The sequence below is a fragment of the Rhinichthys klamathensis genome, unplaced genomic scaffold, assembly GCF_029890125.1.
Source record: "Rhinichthys klamathensis goyatoka isolate OS25496 unplaced genomic scaffold, OSU_Roscu_1.1 h1tg000978l_1, whole genome shotgun sequence".
NCBI lineage: Eukaryota > Metazoa > Chordata > Actinopteri > Cypriniformes > Leuciscidae > Rhinichthys > Rhinichthys klamathensis.
In genome coordinates this window covers 21,176-47,344 of record NW_026607289.1, presented here as the reverse complement: position 1 = coordinate 47,344, position 26,169 = coordinate 21,176, and the positions used below count along the sequence as shown (strand labels likewise).

General features: G+C 37.6%; 1 protein-coding gene across 2 annotated transcripts in view; it reads left to right on the top strand.

Annotated features, from left to right (window-relative positions):
• The first annotated feature begins 2,203 nt into the window (after positions 1-2,203).
• Positions 2,204-26,169, top strand: part of efr3a (EFR3 homolog A (S. cerevisiae)) — a 44,781-nt gene continuing 20,815 nt past the window's right edge. The window contains exons 1-8 of one of the 2 annotated variants that reach the window (XM_056244478.1): positions 2,204-2,344; positions 2,528-2,641; positions 14,836-14,912; positions 18,092-18,219; positions 18,872-19,022; positions 20,073-20,194; positions 22,673-22,822; positions 24,447-24,551. In XM_056244478.1, the coding sequence (XP_056100453.1) occupies positions 2,632-2,641; positions 14,836-14,912; positions 18,092-18,219; positions 18,872-19,022; positions 20,073-20,194; positions 22,673-22,822; positions 24,447-24,551 (743 nt within the window). In that variant the 5' untranslated portion in view covers positions 2,204-2,344; positions 2,528-2,631. Of the gene's footprint in view, positions 2,345-2,527; positions 2,642-6,628; positions 6,717-14,835; positions 14,913-18,091; positions 18,220-18,871; positions 19,023-20,072; positions 20,195-22,672; positions 22,823-24,446; positions 24,552-26,169 lie in introns of those variants that run through there. The other variant, XM_056244477.1, reaches the window with a different exon arrangement.

Sequence of the window (26,169 nt, the reverse complement as noted above, 5' to 3'; positions counted from 1 at the left end):
ACGATGATGTAAATACAGTAAGAGCTTCGTTGTGCAGTAACGTGCATCATTGATTTCATAACGAGTTTGGCAAGTGTCCAGATAAACTCGCGCTGTGTGGAAAGATTGTTCTTTGATCGCTTTCTGTATATAATTTGTTCACAATTTAAATACGATTATTTTCATCCTACTAAAAGAAACGATGTGAAGCTGATATTTTAGTCACTGGCTTGACTTACTGATGCATAAACAGTATTGAACGATTTTGAGAGAAAGATTACCTGTCTGAACTTGAACAATTACACATCAGAAAGTGTTGCTTGGTAGCTCGATCCGAGGCCAGCTCTGTATTGGCCCAAGTTGAGGAAACACTCGGTGAAATGTTTGGAAATTTCCAGAGAAAATAAAATTAACCCATTGTTTCTTCAGAGGCTCAGATGAAGGAACTAAAAAATACTTTTGTGTTCATGTGTACATCCACACTGAGCAACTGCCATGCTTCGGCTGCGCAGTTCCGCCTGGCATTGAGGGCTGGCATTATGCAAATATTTGGAGGCGTACATATCAATGATCCCGACTATTGCGTCACAGTCGGTATTGTGTGGAGAACCGACCATTTTTCAGGGGTGTTTTTCATAAACGTGAATTAAATGAGAACGCGAAAACAGTCCAGTTTGAGATTCACTCTATGTCATGTCCATGCACTGAACTCTTGTTATTTGACTATACCAAGGTAAATTCAATTTTGAATTATAGGTCACCTTTAAGTAAGTTGAACTTGAGGACCTGATCAGTCAGTTTTATGAACCTGATTGAAAAGCATTGAAAAGATCTGACTCAAAAGAATGATTGGTTAACGAATCTTCTGTCATGAACTCACATAAACAGACCAAGGAAGCTCAAGTACGTATAGTAAAGATTTTTTGTGAATAATGATTTCAATTTCGATCTGTTTCTTATCTTCAGAGGAATTTGAATATTAGCAAAACGAGGTCACAATGTATAGCAGAACAGGGGGAAAATTTAGAAAAAAATGAAAAATACTAGGGCTGTCAAACGATTAATCGCATCCAAAATAAAAGTTTGTGTTTACATACTATATGTGTGTGTACTGTGTATAATTATTTTTAATACATAAATACCCACACATGCATGTGTATTTAAGAAATATTTGCATACTGTATATAGACCGAATGTAGCCTATATAATGTATATTTTATATAAATATAAACATTTTATATATAAATAACATATTTTTCTTAAATATATACATGTGTGCATTTATATACAAAATAATTATACACAGTACACACACATATATTATGTAACCACAAACTTTTATTTTGGATGCGATTAATCGTGATTAATCGTTTGACAGCCCTAAAAAATACATTTAAAAATTAAGAATTAAGTAAATAGATAATTTTTAAATAATTTAAATGAATAAATAAATGACTTGATTAAAATAAAGAAATATATAATACATTCAACAGTACAGTACTATAGCGAGAAGAAAAAAACATAATAATGTAACATAAAAATTAATGTAACATTTCCAAAGAATATTTAACACATATTTATAATATTAATTATAAATCCATCTTTTTACATGAATAATATATATATATATATATATATATATACATTTTACATAGGATGGAAGCACAAGTGTGATCATATTTGGGGCTCAGTGGCATCTAAAAAAATTGAATACCCCCGGTATAAACCACATTGATGATGCTTATGGTGCTTTTGTGTCCTTTTTGCAGTTTAAAAGGTCCCATTTGCATGGGGGAAGAAAAAAAACTAACAAGTAATAGCCTTCAAAAATTCTCTGGTAAAGTGCCAAAGAACAACAAACAAAGTCATTATTCATTAATGAGTAAATGATATTAGCAATTTCATTTTTGGTTGAGCGATTCCTTTAAGAAATTGAAAGTGATATTCTGCTCACATGCCATGCAAAACTCTGAGATGTAATAGATATTTTAATGACACGCACACACACACACACACACACACACACATTTGGGCAGTTCATTAACCTAAATAAAAGGCAACTGAGATTGTCCTGTTTATTAATTTTAGAAGCTGGATGAGGGAGCAGATAAAATTCACTGTCCAGAGACTTTTTATAATGAAATTAAATAAAATGAACACGTTTTCTATTTTACCCACCTGTTCCACTTTGTGAATCCCTGCAGCGTGGGTTTTTCCTTCTTTTTTTTCAACCTCGACGCGTGCGCTGCGCGCGCTCTCCTCTCCTCTCCGCTCTCGACTGTCACTTCCGTGTTGGCGTGTCCCGACGTCACGCGGAATGTGAAGCAGGAAACGCGGATGTGTTGCGCTTAATCTGCATCTACAGGTATTCACACACAACTCCCTTTCTTTACTTCTTTAATTCTTAACAACACTGACACAGTTCCGCCATGTTTGATAATGTGTGCTCGTAGCCGTCAGTTTAAGGTAGATATCGTTGAGGGGTTCTGATCGGATTCGTTTAATCCGTATATCTGTGCTTGTGTGTGTTTGTATGTGTGTGATCCAGCCGTGCTCCTATCCATATGTCGAAGCCAACCCCCCTTCCAAGCTGATCTGATCCGAACCAGACGCAGTGCCTCGGACGCGGGTTGGACGGAACCGACTGGAGGAATGCCTGCCGGTAAGAAGCCGAACCCTCGCCGGTCACAGCCTCGACCCTCTGTCATTCACTTAAGACGGTTTATGCTGCAAATGTTCTGCTGCAGTGTGTATGTGAGAATAAGTCGGTGTCATTACTGGGGTTTTGCGGATCTCAGCTCATCCCTGCTACTTCTGTATTAACAGAAAATCACACAAAAAAAAAAAAAATCCTATTGTATAACCATAGTTTTGGTTCTCTTACCAAGGTACATGAATATGTTAATCATTTACTACCATGGTTTTCCCAGAGTTCCCATTTCCCACGGTCATTGGCATTGCAGTTTATTTTACCCATGATCCCGTGCAGGACAGTGACTCACATCAGTCTCTGTTGAGGTGTTGGCATTGATGCCTTATACCTTGACAGCAGGTGGCACTGGCATGTGATTTAGTGTCAGCACAAAATTCCTACTCAGCAGAGTCCAAGACGGACATCTTACATAATATATTTGGACGTCTATGATTGTAGTGTTTCTGAAAATCTAATGAGAGTCTCCTGCAGCCAAGAGACATTGTTGTGCTTCATTCTTCAGTGTTATTTTTTGTATCATTGAGACCCTATTATAGTTTTTATAAAAGTTGGCGGGAAACAGAAGTTGTAATATTCCTTTCTTACCCTATTGTGACATATTTTGAGTGAAACGGCTTCTCGAATGAGAAAAGAATGTTGGCTGGGACTTGATTTTGTCCATTGGGAATTGGTTGGATGGTTATGGTTTGCTATTGCTGTGATGTCATGTGAGTGACAGGCCGTCCCACACTCACACCAGTAAACATGTCATCAGAAAAGAGAAGAGATATAAGAGTGACAGGAAGTTATTTTTAGTTAAGTTATGATTAAAGAGGACACGTGCTTTTAAAAAGTAATGATGTGCATGAATTAATAATTTATAATAAACACTAGTGAAACAGTGTTTAAACAGTAGCCTAATGATGTGCAATGTGCATGGATAAATAATTTATATTAAACACTAGTGAAACAGTGTTTAACATAAACACTACAATATTCCATAAAATTTTTTTTTAATGTTCAAGTCCCCTTGAAACAGGAAGTTGCAACCGACTTAACTTCAGTGTTGTGGCTAGGGCTGCAAAGGGAATTAACATTTCCGGAAACCTTCCAAAATATTTCAAAAATCCTGGAAAGTTTCTGTAAACTTTGCAACCCATTGTGCTGCTGATGTTGTTGTAAATTAGCTTGCAAGATTGCTTTGGTATTGTTTAGTTTATGGTTGTATATTATGGGTAGTTTAGTTTAGCATGTTTTTTTTATCATTGTTTAATTTGCCATACTGTATGTTTTTTTTTCCTGGTGTTTGTGAGACTTTGATGTTGTTTAGTTTGCCGTTTCCAACTGTTTTTGTGTTTTGTTTGGGCAAATGTTGTTGTTGCCATTTACGAGATTTTTGTTGTTTACGATATTTGTTTTTGCGGTGTCAAATGCACAAATGATGATAACGTTATGTGTACAGTTTGAATAGCTAATATTGTGATGTGACCACGCAAGTTAAATTCTATAATAATTTGGCAAGTTGCTACTTTCTGTATCAATGTTTAATGTCACAGCCACTCCGTATGTGTAAATAAATAACATAAAGTAGTCCTTCCCACTGTTAGCTGTGTAAATATATCTGACGTTTTGTAACCAGTATAAGCTAAATCGAACGGATGTTTATTTGAGTCAATACTGCCATTGCAACAGTAAGTTGCCAGGCATACTGTCATGTTTTAATGTTTTGGTGTTTACTTTATTGACTGCTTTTTTGTTTGGTGTCTGTGATGTTTAGTTTAGCATAGTGTATAGTTTTGTGTGCCATTTAGATTGCCATTGGTGGACGTTTTGGTGTTTATTAGCTTGCAAGACTATTTTTGGCTTCGATTTGCATGAGGGTTGTTTGATTGGGGTTGCTGTTGTTGGTTTTAACATTTGGGTAACATGTTACGATAAGGTTTTATTTGTTAACATTAGTTACCTAGATTAGTTAACTATGAAATGAACAATATTTCTACAACATTTTAAGTCTTTAATGATACATTTTTAAAATGTTTATTAGTTAATTAGTTAATGTTTATTAGTTAATTAGTTAATACACTGTGAACTAACATGAACATTTTTATTAACATTAACAATTAATGCAAAAATAGTTTGTTCTTTTTTAGTTCATGTTATTTAATACATTAACTAATGTTAACAAATAAGGCCTTAGTACAGTGTTACCAACATTTGTAATTTTGTTTTGTTGTTATAGCTTGCAAGATTCCTTTGGTATTGTTTATTTGGAAATGGTGTTGTTGCTTCATTTTGGCTGTTTTTAGACATTGTCTAATTAGCCATATTTTTTCCTGGTGTTTATGACATTGTAGTCTGCGACATTTAATTTAGCGTAAAATATAGTTTTACGTACCATTTAGTTTGCCATTTGTGATATAGTTTAGTGTTGCATTGTTTCATCAGATTGCGTAATGTGTAGTTTGACGCAGTAGACCAGACACCCCTAAGGGTTATTGCTGCTGACGCTCTGCACAGAGAAGTACAACACACACACACACACACACACACACACAGTCTGAGAGTAGGATGACCTCTCCACTGAAGTACAAACAACTCCCACACCCCTCAGAGGGAGTATGATAACCTCTCTTCTCTGACACACACACAGTCTATTTCTGGGCAGTCAGGACCCTGTAAGACGAGCCCTTTATCCTTGACATGGGATGAGAGAGGAAAATGGAGAGAAAAGAGATTCTGTAAATGTTCTATAAGGCTGCATTCACACAGGCTAGGGGTGGATGATATGACCAAACATTGAAATTTCATAATTCTTGTGACCAATTTTAATATTTATTTTAAAAAACAAATACTTCTCACAACACAAAACTCAAGCTTACTGAAGACAAGTAAACAGTCAGTGTTAAAATAAGAACAAAAAAACGAATTACAAGCAATAGGACAACAAACTAGAAACAGTTTTTGGAATCTGGAGCGCATTAATTACAAACTTTTGTCAACCACACTGTTCATCGCTAAAATAAAGGAGAATTATTATTATTATTATTATTATTATTATTTCAACTTGAGTTTGCACACCCTTAACAGTTTCTGTTGGCAGCAAAGCGTTGGCAAAACCGGACTTTGGAGTCATTGTTTGCTAGTTTGCAGTTTGCACACCCTGCTGAACATGAGAACTGCTGTTTCAGTGTGATTTTATGCCTTTTTGTTCTTTCAGATAAGATATCTAAGCAGCAATATGAGATGTTAAATGTTTCTCATATTGCAGTTAAAATTGTGATGTCAAATTTTTTTGTAATATTGATCAAATCGTACAGACTTGCTCAGGTGTTTTTGCCATTTAGATTGACAGTTTAAGTCTGTGTGCATGGGACAATGACCAGCCTCTCTCTTTCTCAAGGGTCTCTCTCTCTCTCTCTCTCTCTGAAGGATCCCTCTCTGTCTCTCTCTCTCTCTCTCTCTCTCTCTCAAGGATCTTTCTCCCTCTCTCATGGCTTTGAGATGATAATGTGCCCATTCGCAAAGCAAAGTTTGATCTTCCGTTGGCCGTTTTGAGTGCGTGAGAGAGTTTGATCTGTGTGTGTTTGTGTGTGTTTGATCTGTCATGTGTTTTGTATTGGTGTTTCTCGCTCTCCTTTCAGCAGTGTCTCATTCATATGCGCGGTGGACGACGTGCTAGTGTAGATTCTGTGTGAGGGAAAACATCAAGGGAAAGGGGCGGCGTGTGTGTTTTGTGTTGGTCAAGAGTGTGCGCGTGCATGGTGGCATTATTCGGACAGATGCTTGTGTCGACACCGCAGTGAAATATTCAGTGTGCCAAAACATCAGCATCATCAGAATTAAATACAGCTTACCCCTCTGTCCTCATGCAGATGCTCGTGTGTGTGCGTGTGTGTGTGTGTGTGTGTTATAGAAGATGGTTAGACTTCCTGCACTGTACAGCACCTAGAGAGAGAAAGATAGTAAGACAGAAAGAGAGCGATTGTCTCCCAGTTCCAGTGAGCAGACAGAGACACAGACATGGACTCAGAGAACGCTGATGCTGGTAGGTCTGATCGGCGTGTTTGTGTGCTTGTTTTTTTGTCTGTGTGCCCTTGATTGCTTCCTTTCAGATCATTTGAAAGCATGTATGATATAAATATTGAAATATACAGCTAAACAGTTTGTTGAGAATGTCTTAAATGGCGGGAAAACCTTGAGTAGAAGTAACAATCGACAAGGCCGATATTTGGCCATTTTGAAGTCATTGGCTGATAACAGCCTTCTTGGCCTATTAACAGAGGTGGTAGTTCCCCTATGTACAAAAAATGTCCATCTGAATGTGTATGATTGTAGCAGTGACAATTTTGTAGTGATGTTATTTGGCAACTAGAGTTTTACCTTTTGCAAAAATGTGTCATTGAAGGAGCGCTAATTAAAGGCAGGGTAGGCAATTTTATTTTATAAACACTTTTTGTTATATTGGTTGAAACTCTCTTCACATCCTGATACCAATCAGTAATAGAAAGTCTAAATATTAAAACATGTACATATATTAGGGATGGAACGGTACACAGAAGTCACGGTTCGGTTCATACCTCGGTTCAGACATCACGGTTCGGTATGATTTCGGTACAATGGAGGGAAAAAGCAAAACAAAAATGCAGAAGGCATCGTATTTTTTAAATAAGTTTTATTAATAAAGGCATAGAACCAGTTTATTTGTAGTGCACTGACAATAGTTTTATATAATTAGTTTATTAATTAAATTAATAAAAAAACAAAAAGACCTTGCGATATGTTTGGTAATTGTACCTGAATTAATTTAAAATTAATTTGCTATATTTCAGATCAATATATTTGTTTTCCTTAATTTTAATTAACATTATTAATTAACAATGTAACATTATTCTCATCTGAATTATAAATAATTGATTTATGTATAAAATAATACTACCATTAAAACACATTTGATTTTCTTTTTTAATCAATGTAGAATGTGTAAGATTAGTGCTCCGAGGACAATAAATGAAAACCAATGCAATATGATGAATGTCCAAAAGATGGGACCTTTTGAAATGGAGTTGGATAAATATGTTTTGCTTTTAAAACAGTGTGTGTGTGTGTGATTTTGGTTGGGTGACAGTTGCAGGTTACAGTTTGACAAGAGTTTACAGTGTGACAAAAGCACAATGTTGTGTTTTATTGCGAGTGTACACAAATATAAGTAAACACTTTGCAGGTTTAATGATCTGTATGAACAAAATGACAGAGTATGTTTTTTATGTTTCCACTGTTCGATCTCGCGCCTATATCGCGCCCGCGCCTCTCTCTCTCTCTCTCTCTCTCTCTCTCTCTCTCTCTCTCTCTCTCTCGCGCACACACACACACACACACACTCCAGCATTGCAATCTTGACATCGCAGCCTGTTCATTATGCGGTCACGGTCACACCAAACGCGAATAGAGCGTCAAATTCGCGTCTAGTTCGACGCTAGTCTAAAGCGAATAGGACGCGCGTATAAAGCCAACATTTGAAGTGAACGCGCGTTCAGAGCTAAGCCGATGGTACAGATTATGTGTCCCTAAAGAACCCGCGTATCTAACAGTAGTTCCGCATTACATTAATTAATTTGCACGCAAGTTTTTTTTATTTTTATACCGTGTATTCTCCGTGTAAATTCGTGCACCGAACCGTGACGCCCGTACCGTTTCGGTTCAATACGAATACATGTACCGTTCCACCCCTAACATATCTTCTGTGAAAGTCTCAGGACCAAAACATATTCGTCAAACCATTGCATTCGGTCCGAATGCAATGACACACTGTCCTACCTGCCTGTCAACATATGTATTTCCATACCTGCCCGCACCCTGCTCGCGCAGACATCACGCATCATCAGCGTGTTCTGTTAGGCTATCCAGAGTTGTAGACAGGGAGTCACCCAGCGCCACAAACAAACAGCAGCCACCTTTTACAGTTCCTTCTGAACCAAAACAACAAGCTTATGCTGTTTTCAAGCCATGTCATAACCAGAAGTCATAACCTCAGACTCGGATTTATGTGTTTCTATGTCAACACCATCAGCGCCGAAATTAATCCGCAGCAGTCAGGTGTTCATTATTATTGTAATGTTATAGGCCTATGCTTTGAGACATCTCTCGTGACACTTTGCAGAATCTGTTGTGTGCGTTTATGTGTTTTGGAGGAGGCGTGGCTTTGGAGACGCTCTGAAGAGAGGGTGGGATCTAATGCTTTCAAAGCTAACTTGCTATTGCTAGCCTCTCTGAAATTGCCTACCCCACCTTTAAACGTCACTGTTTCAGCCGAAACAGAATTTTTTTTTTCAGTGTTTATGGTATTATTAACAATAACATGATCAAAAATCAGATGTTTTATCCCATCTATTTTCAATTACAGGGATAGTTCTTTTCCAAAAATGCTTCCAAATACTCATCCTCTTCTACTACTACTACTACTACTCTACTACTCATGACTTTCTTTCTTCTATGGAACATAAAAGGCAAGGGTGTATATTTGGTTTGAAAATGTGGGGTTTAAAGTGTGTAGCATTTAATTTAGCATAGTCTTAAGATTTATTTATTTATTTAACTAATTAATTTTGTGGTAGCTTACTTATAACTCGCACATGCGAAGTTGATTACTGCAGCTAATTAATAATTAACATATAGCTATTCTAAGGCTCCAGATGATCATACCTGTTTATTCTATCAGTTTGACAGAATTTTCTATTTCAAACTGCCATGGAAAGTCAAATTTGACTTGTGTATATTCACATCTCCTTCTATTGAAAATGCTTATTTCCTACTCTTAACAGATATTGTTTTCATTTCATCAGGTTTTTATGATAATAAAATTAATGATTTATCTAATCTTTTTGGATATCAGAAAGCCAGGTTTTTCCTAATATCCTTCATCATTAGAACAGAACACATTTTACACATAGCTTGGTCTATATGAAGGTCCAGAATTTAAAGCTCTTGATTCTACTTTGTACTTGCCCTTATAAAAATGTACCATAGTTCTTGTTTGTTCGAAAACATTGGACGAACAAGATTGGTCGAACACTAATTAGAACCATGAAAAACATGGGGAAAAGAAAAAAAAGGATAATTTGTTGAAAAACAGCATATTTTCATACTGCCTAAGTAAATGTCACCCTTCATGTTGTTTGCATAAACAATACACAGTATGGCACGCGTGATTTTGTTTGTAGTAAACTAAATTGTCGCTGCCTGCAGTGTTCCCAGATGTCAGTCATATTTTTAAAAGCTATAAGTTTAGAGACAGTTGCATTGTGTTATGAGAAATAGTAACTGGGCTTATGATCTAATTAGTGCCCTGCAAATGTGCAGACTACGCATGTACAATGTAAATGTAAATGGTTGAATTTCTCTCAAATGTGAAACCGGTCGGATTGTAGCAAGAGATAAGATGGTTTTCCGTTTCTCTAGCTCCCTACTCTCTTCCTTTTTCTCTCCGTATTGACTAACTCATGCATATTTTGTTATCTACCCTCCACTCCATCGACCCATGCCGGGGTAAATTTAGTACAGTGTGTGTATCGGCGAGTTTGGGAGAGTGTATTTGTATAGACACTACCTGTATTCTGTCGGATGGCAAAGGATTATGGGTTTTTACATCATAGTCTTCAGCTTGAAATTAGAACAGAAAGCCGGGTATATAGCAAACACACACGCATCTGTGGTCATTAAAATCTCAAGTGGAACAGTTAGAACATTCACTGTGTTTCAAAAGAACAGGACGACAATTGTAATCTTAGACAGACGAGGTTTTACATTGGCTGTGTCTGAAACCAAACACATCTGCCTAATCTGTGATGTTTTTTATGAAGGTTCCTTGTTCGAAAATTGACTTCCAAAGATAGAAGTGAGCTTTACTCAAGCAAATATTTAGAACTGCTTACTTATTTCTGCTTATTTTAGGTCATGTGCACACAAAGGTCTTAAAGTTCTGCCTTCATTATTATACATCATGATCTCTCTTTTAGGATAGATGGTAATTCTGTTATGGCAGCTTTCTCTCGGGCTCTGCTCTCGCTCTTCAAACTCTTAAGCTATTTCAGGTCCTCATAAGGTTAAGAGGATTTTCTCTGCAGGCGCTGAATCAATCTCTTCATTTCCCCAGACGATCTTGTGTTGGCAGTAATGGGGATTCAACAGGCACCGGTTGGAAGCAGGATTTGCACCCAGCTCTGGGGTGGCCCGCACAGGGTGAGCGCCCCCTGGTGGCAGTGGCTGCTATGAAATGGACCTTTTTTTGTGCTAATGTAGATGGAGAAAACAAACTCAATTATTTTGTTTTCAGAATGAACTTGGCATTAGTATTATTTATTTATATTGTCTCTTACTTTGTATTTGATAGTTTTAGCCTGGGCTTGCTAACTTCATTTGGTTTGCCTTATTAGGACCTTATGTTCTGCTGATCATGTTCATGTGCCATTTATGCCTTTCCTACTTAAATACTGTTTACTCTATGATGTATTGAACATGGCTCATAATCTAGAAATTGTGATTGACTTTTGATATTTCATTTGGAAAGGGGTTGAGTATTATAAACAAATCAAGTAATGTTGTTAATGGTATTACTTAATTTTCCAGAGTTGTGTTTATTAATTTATAGCTGTCATAGAGGGACATTATAGTCATAATTTAAATAGCGCATTTATAGTGTATATATATATATATCATAATTCCGTTATAATTGCTAATTAAAAACCTAATAGTCTAATATGAATGTTTAATGAAATTTAATTATTTGTTATACTATTTTTTATTAAAGCAATCTTAACGTTAAATAGTCTAAATATTAGAATATAAATATTAAATAAATAAATATTAAATTGAATGTAAAAAAATCTAATTTTAATCAAGATTTGTAGTGTGGTGTATTGTGATCATTGAAAATATCAACTGGGTCAGCAGAAAAATCCTTAAGCGAATCATATTGTGCACATTTTAGTGTATGTTATTCTGAACAAAAATGTTTTTAGAATTTTTCCTCAAAATATGATAACTTTCTTTACTTCCTTTGGTCTGATAATTTAAAAAAGTTCATATGGGCAGGGAAATATCATTTTTAACAGTAATGTACCCCATTAAATAATGAGAAATTCTTCTTCCAAAACGTGTTTTTGTCTTACCCTGATTCACTATGGTAAGCCTATTACAAGGGTTTAAATTTTAGACCTGACGGGATAGTTTTCACAGGAAATTGCATACATATGTCACCCGCCAATGTGTGTCTCATCATATCCGTAAATAAAGAAAAGTTGCTCTGGCTACTTCGTGTGTGGTGTGTGAGTGGCATAGGTTAGTTGTCACAGCTCGTAATAAAACGAGAATCAACATTGGCTTGGCTTTTCGGATATGTAGCACTGTGCTGCAATTTATTTTCAAGGAAGTACCGTGTCTATTAAAGGGTTAGTTCACCCAAAAATGGAAATTCTGTCAGTAATTACTCACCTTCATGTTGTTCCAACCCTGTAAGACTTTCGTTCATCTTTGGAACACAAATTAAGATATTTCTGATGAAATCTGAGAGCTGGCTCACTCCTCCATAGGCTGCAAGGTAATTGCATCTGCCGGCCCAGAAAAAATAGTAAAGATAGGATCCCTGCGTTAAAATAGTCAGAGTGACTACAGTGGCTCAACCTTAAGTTTACCAAGCGACGAGAATACTTTTTGTGCGCAAAAAAACACACAAAAAAACCTGACTTTATTCAACTAACTCTCCTCTCTTCCCTGCCACTCTCTTACGCTATTCACTTTGTTGGGCTATTCACAAAGTACAGCTCTTCCGTTTTTTACTGCAGAGTTTTCATTTTTGAGTGAACTAACCCTTTGATAGGTGTAGCTACAGTAAGTCTTCAGCTAGTCAGCTTGAGATCTTTTCCATCTAAACTGTTTATATCTTTGCCAAAGCACAACCTAAACAATGTTCTTCCGCAAAATGCATGCAGTTTTGTTTTTTAATCGCTAGAGGGCCAAAAGTTATAGGGTGCGTCACAATCAGCTCCCTAGCTTCCTATAGGTCATGTATCAGTATATCATGTATACGAATTCAGGCACTGTAAGAACCCTGGCTTACCACACACATTGGGACACTCTATTTCCTGTGACATAACAACATCTTTGTTGTACAACATCACTACTGGTATTTATGAACAACAGCAGAACTGATATCTTTCTGACATTCTTTTTTTAATGCTATTTAAAGTGATAAATACTCTGCTTGTTACATGTACATGCAACATTTCAGCCGTAAATAAATGATAAATGTTAGTTAGATTGTTCATTTCCTGTCTAGCGTTGTATGTTTATGCTGAAGTATAATTAAATAATGGTTTGTATTTATATAAAAAACATTGCGAGTCATTATATGTAGTGAGTTGGCTCAAGTGATTTATGTTTCATACTTCAGAACTTCCGTTAAGGGAACATAGTGAGCACCGATGCTCCCTGGTTTTCACAGTGCATTGTGGGACTTTTTAGGGAGCGAACGTTTCAGTGTACTGGTAAGATTTTGCGATTGAGACAGCCCTTAAAATGGCCGACTCCCTGATCAGTGCCCTGACTATGGAACTAGGGAGCTAAATGACACGTACCCATAGATGCACCCCACTTTTTCCAATCAACTCCAGTCTCACCTTTCATTATTCACTGCTGAAAATTCTTTTTTTGTTTTCTTGCATGACATCTTATTATTTTTTAGATTATTCATTAAGCTTCCTGTTTGTTAAAGTGCACAGTAAACGGTCTTATTGCTGTCTGTCACCTCACAGACAGACCACAGTAGACGTAACTTCCTTTAATCTGTAATTGGTCAGCTCTGCTGTCAGTCCCAGTGGAGGGCGAGTCCTCGTGCAGGTATTCCGTTCAGGTGTGTGTGAGTCTCAGACCAGGGTTGTGGCAGGAGGCAGAGAGGTCACTGTTTTGACCAGGTTTGAGGTTTTGGGGGGCTAAAGGAGTCATCAAAGGACAGAGGTCATGATGAGGAGGTACAGACAGGTGCCGCGCTCGGAAGCTGACGGAACCTTCCGATTTAGACACACCTGGGAGAGGAGATCTATCCTCAGCAGACTTGGTATCTATGTGTGTGTTTGTTTGTGTGAGATCCTGATGATTAATACAAGGGTGTTGCACACGCTTTGGTAATAAGAATGTTGATGCATTTGTCACTTTGCAGTAGAGCTCGCAAGCCCGCTCTCTTTCGCTTTCCCTTTCCCCCCCCTCGCAGCATCTCTCGCTTTTTCCGTCTTTCAGAAGTTGGATCAGGTGTTTGAGCTGATAATGGCGGCTCCTTTTCCACATCTCACTTTACAATCCCTGCACACACACACACACTTGCGCACACAAACATGTTCTGTTGGTATATACACATGCATGCACATGCAATTCAGATTTATTATCCATGTTGAACTGGATGAATGAGCAATTTCAGCTCTAGCTGGTGAAGGACTGTCAGAGCAGCTTGTGTGTGTTGAATATGAGAAGTGTGTGTGTGTACTAGTTGCTTTGCTGCTCTCGGATTTCTTCTTTGACTTTTTTTAATAATTCATTATCCCTTCAAACTGTGTGGCATCACACACACACACTGCAGTTTGCATTGTTCCTTTCACCAGTGCACATACACATTTCATCCTGACAGCTCATTTTAATATCATGTGTATGTAGATTCTTATTGGCTCGAGCGGGTGAAGTTTGAATGTATGGTGTAGGACTGCTTATGTTGCATATCTGTCCTAGCTCATTAGGGCCATTCAGAAACTGCCAGACACAGCGCAGCGGAATGGAACCAAGAGATAGTGTTATAAGGCACGATTGTAATGCTGAACTTCTTTGAACTTAACAAACCATCTTAAAACGTGGTGCTATGGCATGAAAAACTTGCCAGATGCAATCATGCAACACAACATAGACATCAGTCTAGCACATATTAAAATAGAAAAACATTTAGAATACAGTGCAGATGGATGCAAGAACGCCACCCTGGATCTATTTCATTCAATGCACAAACTCACTAGAATCATTTGTGCTTCTGCAGTTTGAACAGAAAACATACAAAGTTGATTTTAAAAAGTCAATATTGTGTTTCTATTATATGCGTAACACTTACTTTTTTTCTTTTCTTTTTTTTACAGGTGTGTGTGGATGTTGCGGTCCTTTGCGACCACGCTACAAGCGACTAGTGGACAATATTTTTCCAGAGGACCCCAAGGTAACATATCACTGGAATAGATGGAAATTGAATTCTGGGATATTGGAATAAATTGAATATAGGCTACCAGGTTGCCAGCTTGTCTGCTAGGCCTCCATTTTAAGTGCATTACTGTACACATAGGCTATTTTTAGTTTGTCAGACATCCTGATTCTGAAACGTCTTGAATTTGTTACATTTTCTTAAACACAATTTGTGTAAGATTTATAATATAAAAATTATAACATATTGCTTGTAATATACATATGTGTATGTAGACAGCATTATATATGTGTATATATATATATATATATATATATATATGTATATGTGTGTTTATGTTTATGTGTGTAATGAGGAAAATGAGACACACACAAAATTGAAATAAATTACAATTATTTAATAAGTTTTTTAATTATAGTTTTTGAAAATAAAAATATAAAATGAGTGTCTAAATTCACACAAATATTTTAAAATTAAAATTTAAATAATATTAGAATTTTTAACTGATTTTGTAACTGATAGAATGGTTAATTGGCTAAGCAATTTTAGCTGTTAATCTCAAAATGGACAAAATATTAGCCTGATCAGTGTTTCACTCTATCATCTGTAGTTGAATAGCTGAGATTAAAGTCCCTCTGCAGTCAATAATTTTATCCCTTAAAACCCATCTTTGGTAATGAAAATGGACCTATTTAAACGTTTTTTTTTTTTTTTTTTCTGTGAAAATAATTTCCTCATGCCTTAAAATAGCTTAAATTTAACTCTACACCCTTGCATCATTTAGTATACGTGGTTTCATGAATATGCAAATTAGCTCCGCCTCCACTCAATGTAGTAAACGCTACGCAGTGGCAAGTGGAAATATTGGTTTCATTCAACCATATATGTTTGAACCAGAAACTGAATCAGAAAAAGTGGAAGAGTGAATTATACAGGCTCGTCTACAAGTCCATGTCTCAAAATGGCAATGCGTTTTATGTATCGCTCTCTACAGTATCGGACACATAACGGTAATTGACATGATTAGCCTTTGGCTTGACTACATTATCAAACAGCTAATAATGTGTTGCTGATGTTAAACACAAACCATGTTCCCGTTTGCCATCTCGATGTCAGACAGCTGCCTTCTAAAAATCAGCATCCTTAGAAACGCTTTGAAAAACGTAGAAAGTCATTAGAGAAAAGCTTGCCACGCAAGTTGACGGGATTGGCTACATGTTTGTGACTGTAGGAAACAGTTGGTTTCTCAGAAAATACTCAGAAATGCTGTTGACTTATGAACTTATGAATGGGTTGTCTTAAGGTACAGTTCACCCAAAAATGAAAATTATCCCATGATTTACTCACCCTCAAGCCATCCTAGGTGTATTTGACTTTCTTCTTTCAGACGAACACAATCGGAGATATATTTAAAAAATATCCTCTTTTATAATGGTAGTGAATGGGGGGCGAGATTTTGAAGCCCTGAAAAATGCATCCATCCATCATAAAAGTAACCCATACAACTCCAGGGGGTTAATAAAGGGCTTCTGAAGCGAAGCGATGCATTTGTGTAAGAAAAATATCCATATCCTCCAACATGTCTCTTTAAAATTTCTCGTTTTAGACTTTGTGACCGGTTTTTTGTTTAGCTCTATTCTCTGCACTTCCTCATTCATCAATACATCATGCGTCAGGTCAGAGGTGACTCTTTCGCCGTAAATCGATGCGTACGGGCATGTGTCGGAAGCTATTTTAGTTTAGTTTTAAATATGGATTTTTTTTTCTTACAAAAACCCATCGCTTCGCTTCAGTAGGCCTTTATTAACCCCATGGAGTGGTATGGATTACTTTTTATAATGGATGGATGCATTTTTTGGGTTTCAAAATCTCTGCCCCCATTCACTACCTTTATAAAGCTTGGAAGTATTTTTATATTTTAAAATGTATCTCCGATTGTGTTCGTCTGAAAGAAGAAAGTCATATACACCTAGGATGGCTTGAGGGTGAGTAAATCATATGATAATTTAAATTTTTGGGTGAACTATCTCTTTTAAAGCATATTAAAAACACCACATAGACATATATACAACATTTAAAAACTTGATTTTCACCACAGGAGGTCTTGCTCATTTACATAATAAACTCAGGTTTTTGACAGAGACTTTAAATAAAATCTTTAAATACCATAGTTATATCAGAGTTGATGCACTGCGCTTCAGATGCATTCAAGTTCAAGTGCTGTGATCAAAATATATTCTCATTGGCTCTTCCCGTCCTCAGAGACTCGGTAAAGTAAATGCCACGGCATAATAAGAAAGAAGCTGCTTGGACTATCAATCTAAATTTAAAGCGCAGTTGACTGGCAGCTGTTGCTTGTTATTCATATTGTTGGAGAGAAATGTTATGGCACTGTCATTATGAATATGTATTAATGCTTTAATTTTGACCTTTGACCTTCTCAACAGTTTGATATACAACAACATACACACTGGGAAGCTTTTTAACCTTGCTGTTACTCCATATTCATCATTTACATTCAGCTCTGTTGATTAGAGTGAGACACACACACACACCCACACAATTGTTTTCTCTGAAGTGTGAGTAATTTTCTCATGAGAGGGTGTGACTGTTTCCACTGACACACACACAGATTCCCCACAGTTATGTTATGTACCATATGTTAAAATCGTGTTAAGTTAATTAGCACTTTGAGAGCTTCAGGAGTTTATTTCTCCAAATGGATTTTGGGTAGAAGTGAGTTTCTACTTCTGACGCCTTTTATTAGACTGTAAACACTTTTTCCAAAAAATATTCACTTCAAATATTCTGCACAGTCAGTTTACGTAGACATCGCTAGGCACCATTATAGACCAGGGGTGCGTTTCCTAAAATACTTAGCTAACTATGGTCGCAAGTTCCATTGTTACCAACACAGTAGTTCAACGATTCGATGTTTCCCAAAACCATAGTTTAAACTTGCATTCGTAAACAGCATCACAGATTAACTAACGTGGTTACCTGGTCATTTCATTTATATATATATATATATACACGTTTCAATATATATATTTTAGTGTGTCAACAATTAGCAATGTTTTTGAAGAGTGCAAACAGTTTGGCTTTGATTTTATTCGTAAAATTCCAGTCAAGGTTTAGATGTTGTTTTTTTTGTTTTTTTTTAACAAATGTTCATTGTTCTTTGTTTTGTTCCCCAGGATGGACTGGTGAAATCTGACATGGAGAAGTTGACGTTTTATGCGGTGTCGGCACCAGAGAAGCTGGACCGCATTGGAGCATACCTGGCTGAACGTCTTAGCAGAGATGTGGTACGACATCGCTATGGGTAAGACGCACACAAATACACACACAGTTATTTCCCACACCGCTTTTGTGGAGTAATATATATAACGTACCTTACTCTCACGCCCAGATGCGTTCTCGGGTACCGAAATTTGGCACCGATTGATTTAATGTGAATCTGTGCTTGGTAGTACCAACGTAATTCGGTCAGTGCCCTCAAAATAACCGAGTTTGGTACCCAACCCTACCTAACTAAAATCATATTAAAATAATTCTTTTAAGAACTGTTCATTGAAAGGTTCTTTGGGGAGCCCAAAAAATGTTTTTTCTTTGGACGCACTGCAAAAACCCCTTTTTGAAACCTTTATTTTTAAGAGTGTATATGCTTTGAATATCACATCAAAGATGTTCAGACTATCATTCTTAAAATTGTATTGTTTATTTTATTTCTTACAATTGAATTATTTATACTATTTTTGTTCTTACACTTTAATTTTGACTTATATTTGGAGCTTGGCAAGTGTTCATTTTGGACCCTGTTTCTTCTCTCTCTCTCTCTCTCTCTCTCTCTCTCTCTCTCTCTCTCTCTCTCTCTCTCTCTCTCTCTCTCTCTCTCTCTCTCTCTCTCTCTCTCTCTCTCTCTCTCTCTCTCTCTCTCTCTCTCTCTCTCTCTCTGTGTGTGTGTGTACGCACAGGTACGTGGTGATAGCGATGGAGGCTTTGGATCAGTTGTTGATGGCCTGTCATTCCCAGAGTATCAAGCCATTTGTGGAGAGCTTCTTACACATGGTAGCCAAACTGCTGGAATCCAGAGAACCAGATTTACAAGTGCTGGGCACCAACTCGGTAAGTTTGTGTGTGTGACTGAAGGAGCCTGAGTGATCTCAGCAGGAGACGTGAGAGATTCAGGTGGAAGATGAGAAATGGCTTTGACTGTTATTTTGCCATTTGTTATGGTGCTTTTTTCTTTTTTCTCACTCTTTCAGTCTCTTGCTCTCCCTCTCGCTCTCTCTGCTCACTCAATTTTCTGCTGTATTATTCCTCATCTGGGTTTCTCATATCTGCTCACAGAGGATCTGAAGCATTTCATTGCAAAGATTCTACTGCATTGAATTGTTTGTGTGTTTTGAACATTGCATCATCTATTGAAGCCTGAAACTACATTTCTCAGTAACATGAGATATTATTTAATGTCCTCGCAAAAGCAGGTCATTCAGAAAGAATTCTGTGCATCAACATATGATGACTCACATCATTTATATAGGAAATTTTGAAAACAGAAGCCAGTCAATACAGAGGTTGTTTAATGTATGTTAAATACTGAGAGTCAAGGAATGGGTGGCAAATGTTCATTTATTGCTGCTTTGGCGAATTTCTGTGAAATAAAATGCTATTGCTCGGTTTAACAGACAAGGCTTAAGCTGGTCCCAGACCAAAATGCATGTTTGAGCTGTTTTAACTGAAAGCAACTTGCAATGACATATCTTAAAATGTCAGTGCCATTGTATTATCTCAAGATGCACACCAGTGATGTTTTTTCTAAGGCACGTTTATAAATGTCCTAATTGAACTAATGTCTAATCATGGCTTAATCTAAGCCCTGTCTGTGAAATCAGCACTACAAATGTTAAATATGGACCCCCGATTTATTTCAAACAGACAATGATTCACACATATGCACATGAACACACGTTAGTTCATCTAACGAGATGTCACACTTGTCTGGCTGATAGCAGTAACTTCCTCCGCACATCATGGAAAGGGAATATCGCCATCACACCTTTGTTTGGGGGTGTTTTTGATTCTGTCATTGTGTGAGACTGCAAATTTGCAAAAGACTGGGCGTGGTTGTGTGTTTTTCGGACAAATTCTGAGCGTGTGTCTGATTCCTTGTAGTTTGTGAAGTTCGCGAACATCGAGGAGGATACACCCTCTTACCATCGCAGATATGACTTTTTCGTCTCACAGTTCAGTGCCATGTGTCATTCCACATATGAGGACCCCGAAACTCGCAGCAGGTGTGTGCATTAGTGTCTGTCTATGGTTGTTTTATGTTGGGCTGTCAATAAATGAAAAGAATTTAAAGAAAAGAAAAGAAAAAACTATAATTTGACTTTTAGTGTAATTTAATAATAAATTATAATAAAATATAATATACATAATATGCTGAACTGTCGTCAAAGAATCCTTTAAAAAATGTAACACAAAATATTATGCAGCACAACTGTTTTCAACATTGAAAATAATAAGAATTGTTTCTTGAGCAGCAAATCAGCATATTAAGAAGAATGATTTCTAAAGATTGAAAATTTAGCTTTGCCAAAAATAAACATCTAGCAATCTTACCAACCACAAACTTTTGAACAGTGTGTATGTGTATGTGTATACACAGGGTTTGAAATGAACACCCGCCAACCCGGGTAAAAATCAACTGTGGTGGGTAACGCTGTCAAATCACTTGCCAATTTGGCATGTTACTTTATTACTCACTTTGCTGGGGAAGTTTGTGTAAGCCAAATCTGCGCAGATTTAGCGCAAATACTCAACTCGTGAGTCATCATGATATAAATACAGTGTATTGCGTAGAATCTGCACATATCTGGCTTACTTGAACATGCCCATCACTACGCAACAAATAATGGCGCGTTTGTTCATTTGCATTGAAGAAGTAGCGAAAATTGAAAAGTTCTTTGTACTGTATTGATCTGTCTACCTAAAACACATTTTTGGTGATGAGGATGAAAGAGGAAGGGAGGAGACGGCTGGATGACAGGATTTTGTTTGAATAAATGAATGTATGAAATCCAAATTTTACAATATATATATAAGCTGTGACGTAGTTAATCTGGTTAATTTCTTTTCTTTTTCTTTTTATGTTTTTGGCTAGTAGAAGTTCTGAATGGCCAGTTACTTAAAATGTTTGTAACCAAATTGGCCGGTTTGACTGGAAAAGTCCATTTTAAACCCTGTATATATATATATATATATATATATATATATATATATATATATACACTCACCGGCCACTTTATTAGGTACACCTGTCCAACTGCTCGTTAACACTTAATTTCTAAGCAGCCAATCACATGGCGGCAACTCAGTGCATTTAGGCATGTAGACATGGTCAAGACAATCTCCTGCAGTTCAAACCGAGCATCAGTATGGGGAAGAAAGGTGATTTGAGTGACTTTGAACGTGGCATGATTGTTGGTGCCAGAAGGGCTGGTCTGAGTATTTCAGAAACTGCTAATCTACTGGGATTTTCACGCACAACCATCTCTAGGGTTTACAGAGAATGGTCCGAAAAAGAAAAAACATCCAGTGAGCAGCAGTTCTGTGGGCGGAAATGCCTTGTTGATGCCAGAGGTCAGAGGAGAATGGCCAGACTGGTTCGAGCTGATAGAAGGGCAACAGTGACTCAAATAACCACCCGTTACAACCAAGGTGGGCAGAAGAGCATCTCTGAACGCACAGTACGTCGAACTTTGAGGCAGATGGGCTACAACAGCAGAAGACCCCACCGGGTACCACTCATCTCCACTACAAATAGGAAAAAGAGGCTACAATTTGCAAGAGCTCACCAAAATTGGACAGTTGAAGACTGGAAAAATGTTGCCTGGTCTGATGAGTCTCGATTTCTGTTGAGACATTCAGATGGTAGAGTCAGAATTTGGCGTAAACAGAATGAGAACATGGATCCATCATGCCTTGTTACCACTGAGCAGGCTGGTGGTGGTGGTGTAATGGTGTGGGGGATGTTTTCTTGGCACACTTTAGGCCCCTTAGTGCCAATTGGGCATCGTTTAAATGCCACGGCCTACCTGAGCATTGTTTCTGACCATGTCCATCCCTTTATGGCCACCATGTACCCATCCTCTGATGGCTACTTCCAGCAGGATAATGCACCATGGCACAAAGCTCGAATCATTTCAAATTGGTTTTCTTGAACATGACAATGAGTTCACTGTACTAAAATGGCCTCCACAGTCACCAGATCTCAACCCAATAGAGCATCTTTGGGATGTGGTGGAACGGGAGATTCGCATCATGGATGTGCAGCCGACAAATCTGCGGCAACTGTGTGATGCCATCATGTCAATATGGACCAAACTCCCTGAGGAATGCTTCCAGCACCTTGTTGAATCTATGCCACGAAGAATTGAGGCAGTTCTGAAGGCAAAAGGGGGTCCAACCCGTTACTAGCATGGGGTACCTAATAAAGTGGCCGGTGAGTGTATATATATATATGCACATACTATTTTTAATATTATTATAATATTTTATAAAAGAAAAACAATAGATATGTAACAATTTTCAACCACAAGCCCAAAATAGCCCATAGGTGACTTATGAACATAGTATTGAGAAAAGGTCTTGCATAATTTGTTTTCAGATGCAAATTGCTTTTTGATATTGTGTTAACTAATGCAGTCCGATTCCAAAGTTGATGTGATCTAATGAGTGCGTTATTTACTGTGTTTAACGTGTTCCTGTAGGATCCGTGTAGCAGGCATTAAGGGTCTTCAGGGTGTCGTCAGAAAAACTGTGAATGATGAACTCCAGGCAATTATCTGGGAACCTCAACACATGGATAAACTCATCCCCTCTATGCTGTTCAACATGCAAGATAATGACGACTCAGAGAGGTAGGTACACACACACACACAAGTTTGGTTTCCATGTTTTATGGCGACTTTCCATAGACATAATGATTTTATACTCCACAAACTGTATATTCTATCTCCTATCACTACTCCTAAACACAAACCTCACAGAAAACTTTCTGCATTTTTACATTTTCAAAAAACATAATTTAATGTGATTTAAAAGCCGTTTTCCTGAGGACCAAAAAATGTCCCCACAAGGTCAAAGATTTCTGGTATACCTGAACAACACACACACACACACACACACACTCGAGCAGGGGAAATCATTTAATTTTTAATAATCAATATTTTTCATACTCAAATTGCTTTTCAATTTTTCAATTCAACTTTTTTGTTCTGTACCACACACTGAATAACACCACCAAACACAGAGAGGCAGGGAGATAGAGAGATTTTCTTGATAAGAGATCTTTGGAGGTCCACATGTAGAGGGCAATCAAGGATATCTGATTCCTTTAAGTGTGTGTGTGTGTGTGTTTGTGTGTGAGAATAAAACGTGAGTTTGTCTCAGATAATGGCTCCTTTGTGCACAGAATATTTAAGTTTAATTGCCTGTTTGTGTTTATGCGAATGGAAACATCAATTGTCCCCCTCTACCCTATAATCAGGAGCTGAAATCCGATCTAGTGTATCGATCGGTGATTAAGGTTGCAAACACGAAACAGGGCTGTGTTTGATTGACGTGTGTAAGCTTGGCTGGAATGACACCTGACCTGCTGATGTCACAGAGGACTCTCTTCTCATCTGAAAGCTTATCTCTCAGAATAAATTAAAACCGCCTTAGAAATGTTTAATTCAATTCATTATTTACTGCAATTACTTTCTAGATTCATACAATTGTAAAGAGTATGTTCAGAAATGTCATAATCTGCTATACTATTCATTCTACTTTTGCAGTAGTATGCATAATTTCTGTGTGCATAGTATAACCAGACGTACTACATTAGTTTGTAGGGCTGCACAATTTGGCCTAAAATTTTGTGACATATGACTATAAAATAATAATAATTATAATAATACCTTTTGCTAATGTAATATTTCACTGCAAAATAAAGTAAAAGTATCTCAGGAAAATAATATGATAATTTTATTTTGCAGCACAACACAGTTTAAAACATTATTTCATACTATTATACAAACTATTGACAAAAATAGCAGGAAATATACAGTATAATATACTGTGAGGTAAACAGTATACTAGTATTTCTTTACAAAGCATAGCCACTGTTTGCTGTTGGAGCAGTGTTTTAATATACGGCACTCTGATTAGGTTGAATACAGTTTGTGACTATTATTGGCTCAGAAAACACATAGACACAGCTGATGTGTGTGTGCCTGCAGAGTTGTGTGGTTATTTCAGCTTTTCAAGGTCGTCAGATTCTGTTAATTGCTTTCCATGGGCTGTCGGTGAGCTGAAGGGACAAAGAATTGTGTGTGTGTGTGTGAGAGAGAGAGAGGTGGCTGGGATTTTTTCCTCACAGGTCTTTAATGCATCATTTAATACACTTGTGTATTTGACATCAGAATGCAGAGCGTAAAACCACGGGCTGTAAATGACCGAGTTTAGTACATGTGCTCTTATATGTATGCGTCTCTTTTTCAGGGCTGGAGAGGAAAATCCGGCTTCATTGGCAGAGAGTTGCTTTCGAGAGTTGCTGGGTCGAGCTGCTTACGGCAACATGAACAATGCTGTGCGCCCTGTACTGGTGTAAGTACTAAGTACTATTGCAATGGCTACACTGTGCTGTAGGTACCATTATCCAGTGCTATTGTTTGAATAGTCTCTCTGGCAGCAGTGGTTTACTCACTATTCACTCATTACAGTAAAATTAATAACTCAAGCCTTGACTTTAAGTTAAGGCTGTTGTTTTATTTCTGGGCTTGTTGCTATGGTAACATCACATTGTGATCGGGGTACCATGACTATAAAATTTGCCCTATTTTTTTTTAAATGCACACAACAAGGAGCTATTTTGACATTGCTAGTGCAGTTTACATTTACATTTATTCATTTAGCAGACGCTTTTATCCAAAGCGACTTACAAATGAGAACAATAGAAGCAGTCAAACTAACAATAGGACAACAATATGCAAGTGCTATCTAACGCAGTACATGTACTTTTTTTTTTTTTTTTTTTTTAAGATGATAGATATAGAATAAATGATAAAGTGTTAGTATTAATGGATCAGGTGCTGCCGAAAAAGATGCGTCTTCAGCCGTTTCTTGAAAATGGCTACGGACTCAGCAGCTCTGGTTGAGTTAGGCAGATCATTCCACCAGCATTAAAACAGACCAGAAAAAGGTCTGAGAAAGAGATTTTGTGCCTCTTTGAGATGGCACCACAAGACGGCGTTCAATTGCAGAGCGCAAGTTTCTGGATTGCACGTAAGTCTGAAGTAATGAGTTTAGGTAAAAGGGAGCAGAGCCAGTGTTTGTTCTGTAGGCAAAAGTCAGTGAATTGAATTTGATGCGAGCAGCAACTGGCAACCAGTGCAGTTTTGTGAGGAGAGGAGTGACGTGTGCTCTCTTCGGCTCATTAAAGATCACTCTTGCAGCAGCATTCTGGATCAGTTGCAGAGGTTTGATAGTGCAAGCTGGAAGACCTGCCAGGAGAGCATTACAATAGTCCAGTCTGGATAGAACAAGTGCTTGGACAAAAAATTGTGTAGCACGCTCCGATAGGAAGGGCCTGATCCTCCTAATGTTGTACAAGGCAAATCTGCAGGACCGGGCAATGTGGTCTGTAAAGTTCAATTAATCATTAATCACAACTCCAAGGTTCCTGGCTGACCTTGATGGAGTTATGGATGATGAGCCTAGCTGAATGGAGAAGTTGTGGTGTATTGTTGGGTTGGCCGGGACCACAAGCAGCTCTGTCCTCACAAGGTTTAATTGAAGGTGGTGGTCCTTCATCCAGCCAGAAATGTCTGTCAGGCAGGCTGAGATGCGAGCAGCTACAGTCGGATCATCAGGTTGGAATGAGAGGTAGAGTTGTGTGTCATCAGCGTAGCACTGATAGGAAAAGCCATGTTTCAGAATCACAGATCCTAGTGATGTCATATAGATGGAGAAGAGAAGTGGTCCAAGCACTGAACCCTGAGGCACCCCAGTAGCTAGATGTCTTAGACACCTCAACCCTCCATGACACCCTAAAGGATCTACCTGAGAGGTAAGACTTGAATCATTGGATTGCGGTTCCCGAGATGCCCTTCGTCTTTAGGATTGACAGAAGGATCTGGTGGTTAACTGTGTCAAAAGCAGCAGACAGATCCAGCAGGAAAGTTGAAAGATCATTTTTATAACTTTCTGGGTTTTTTTTGCTATG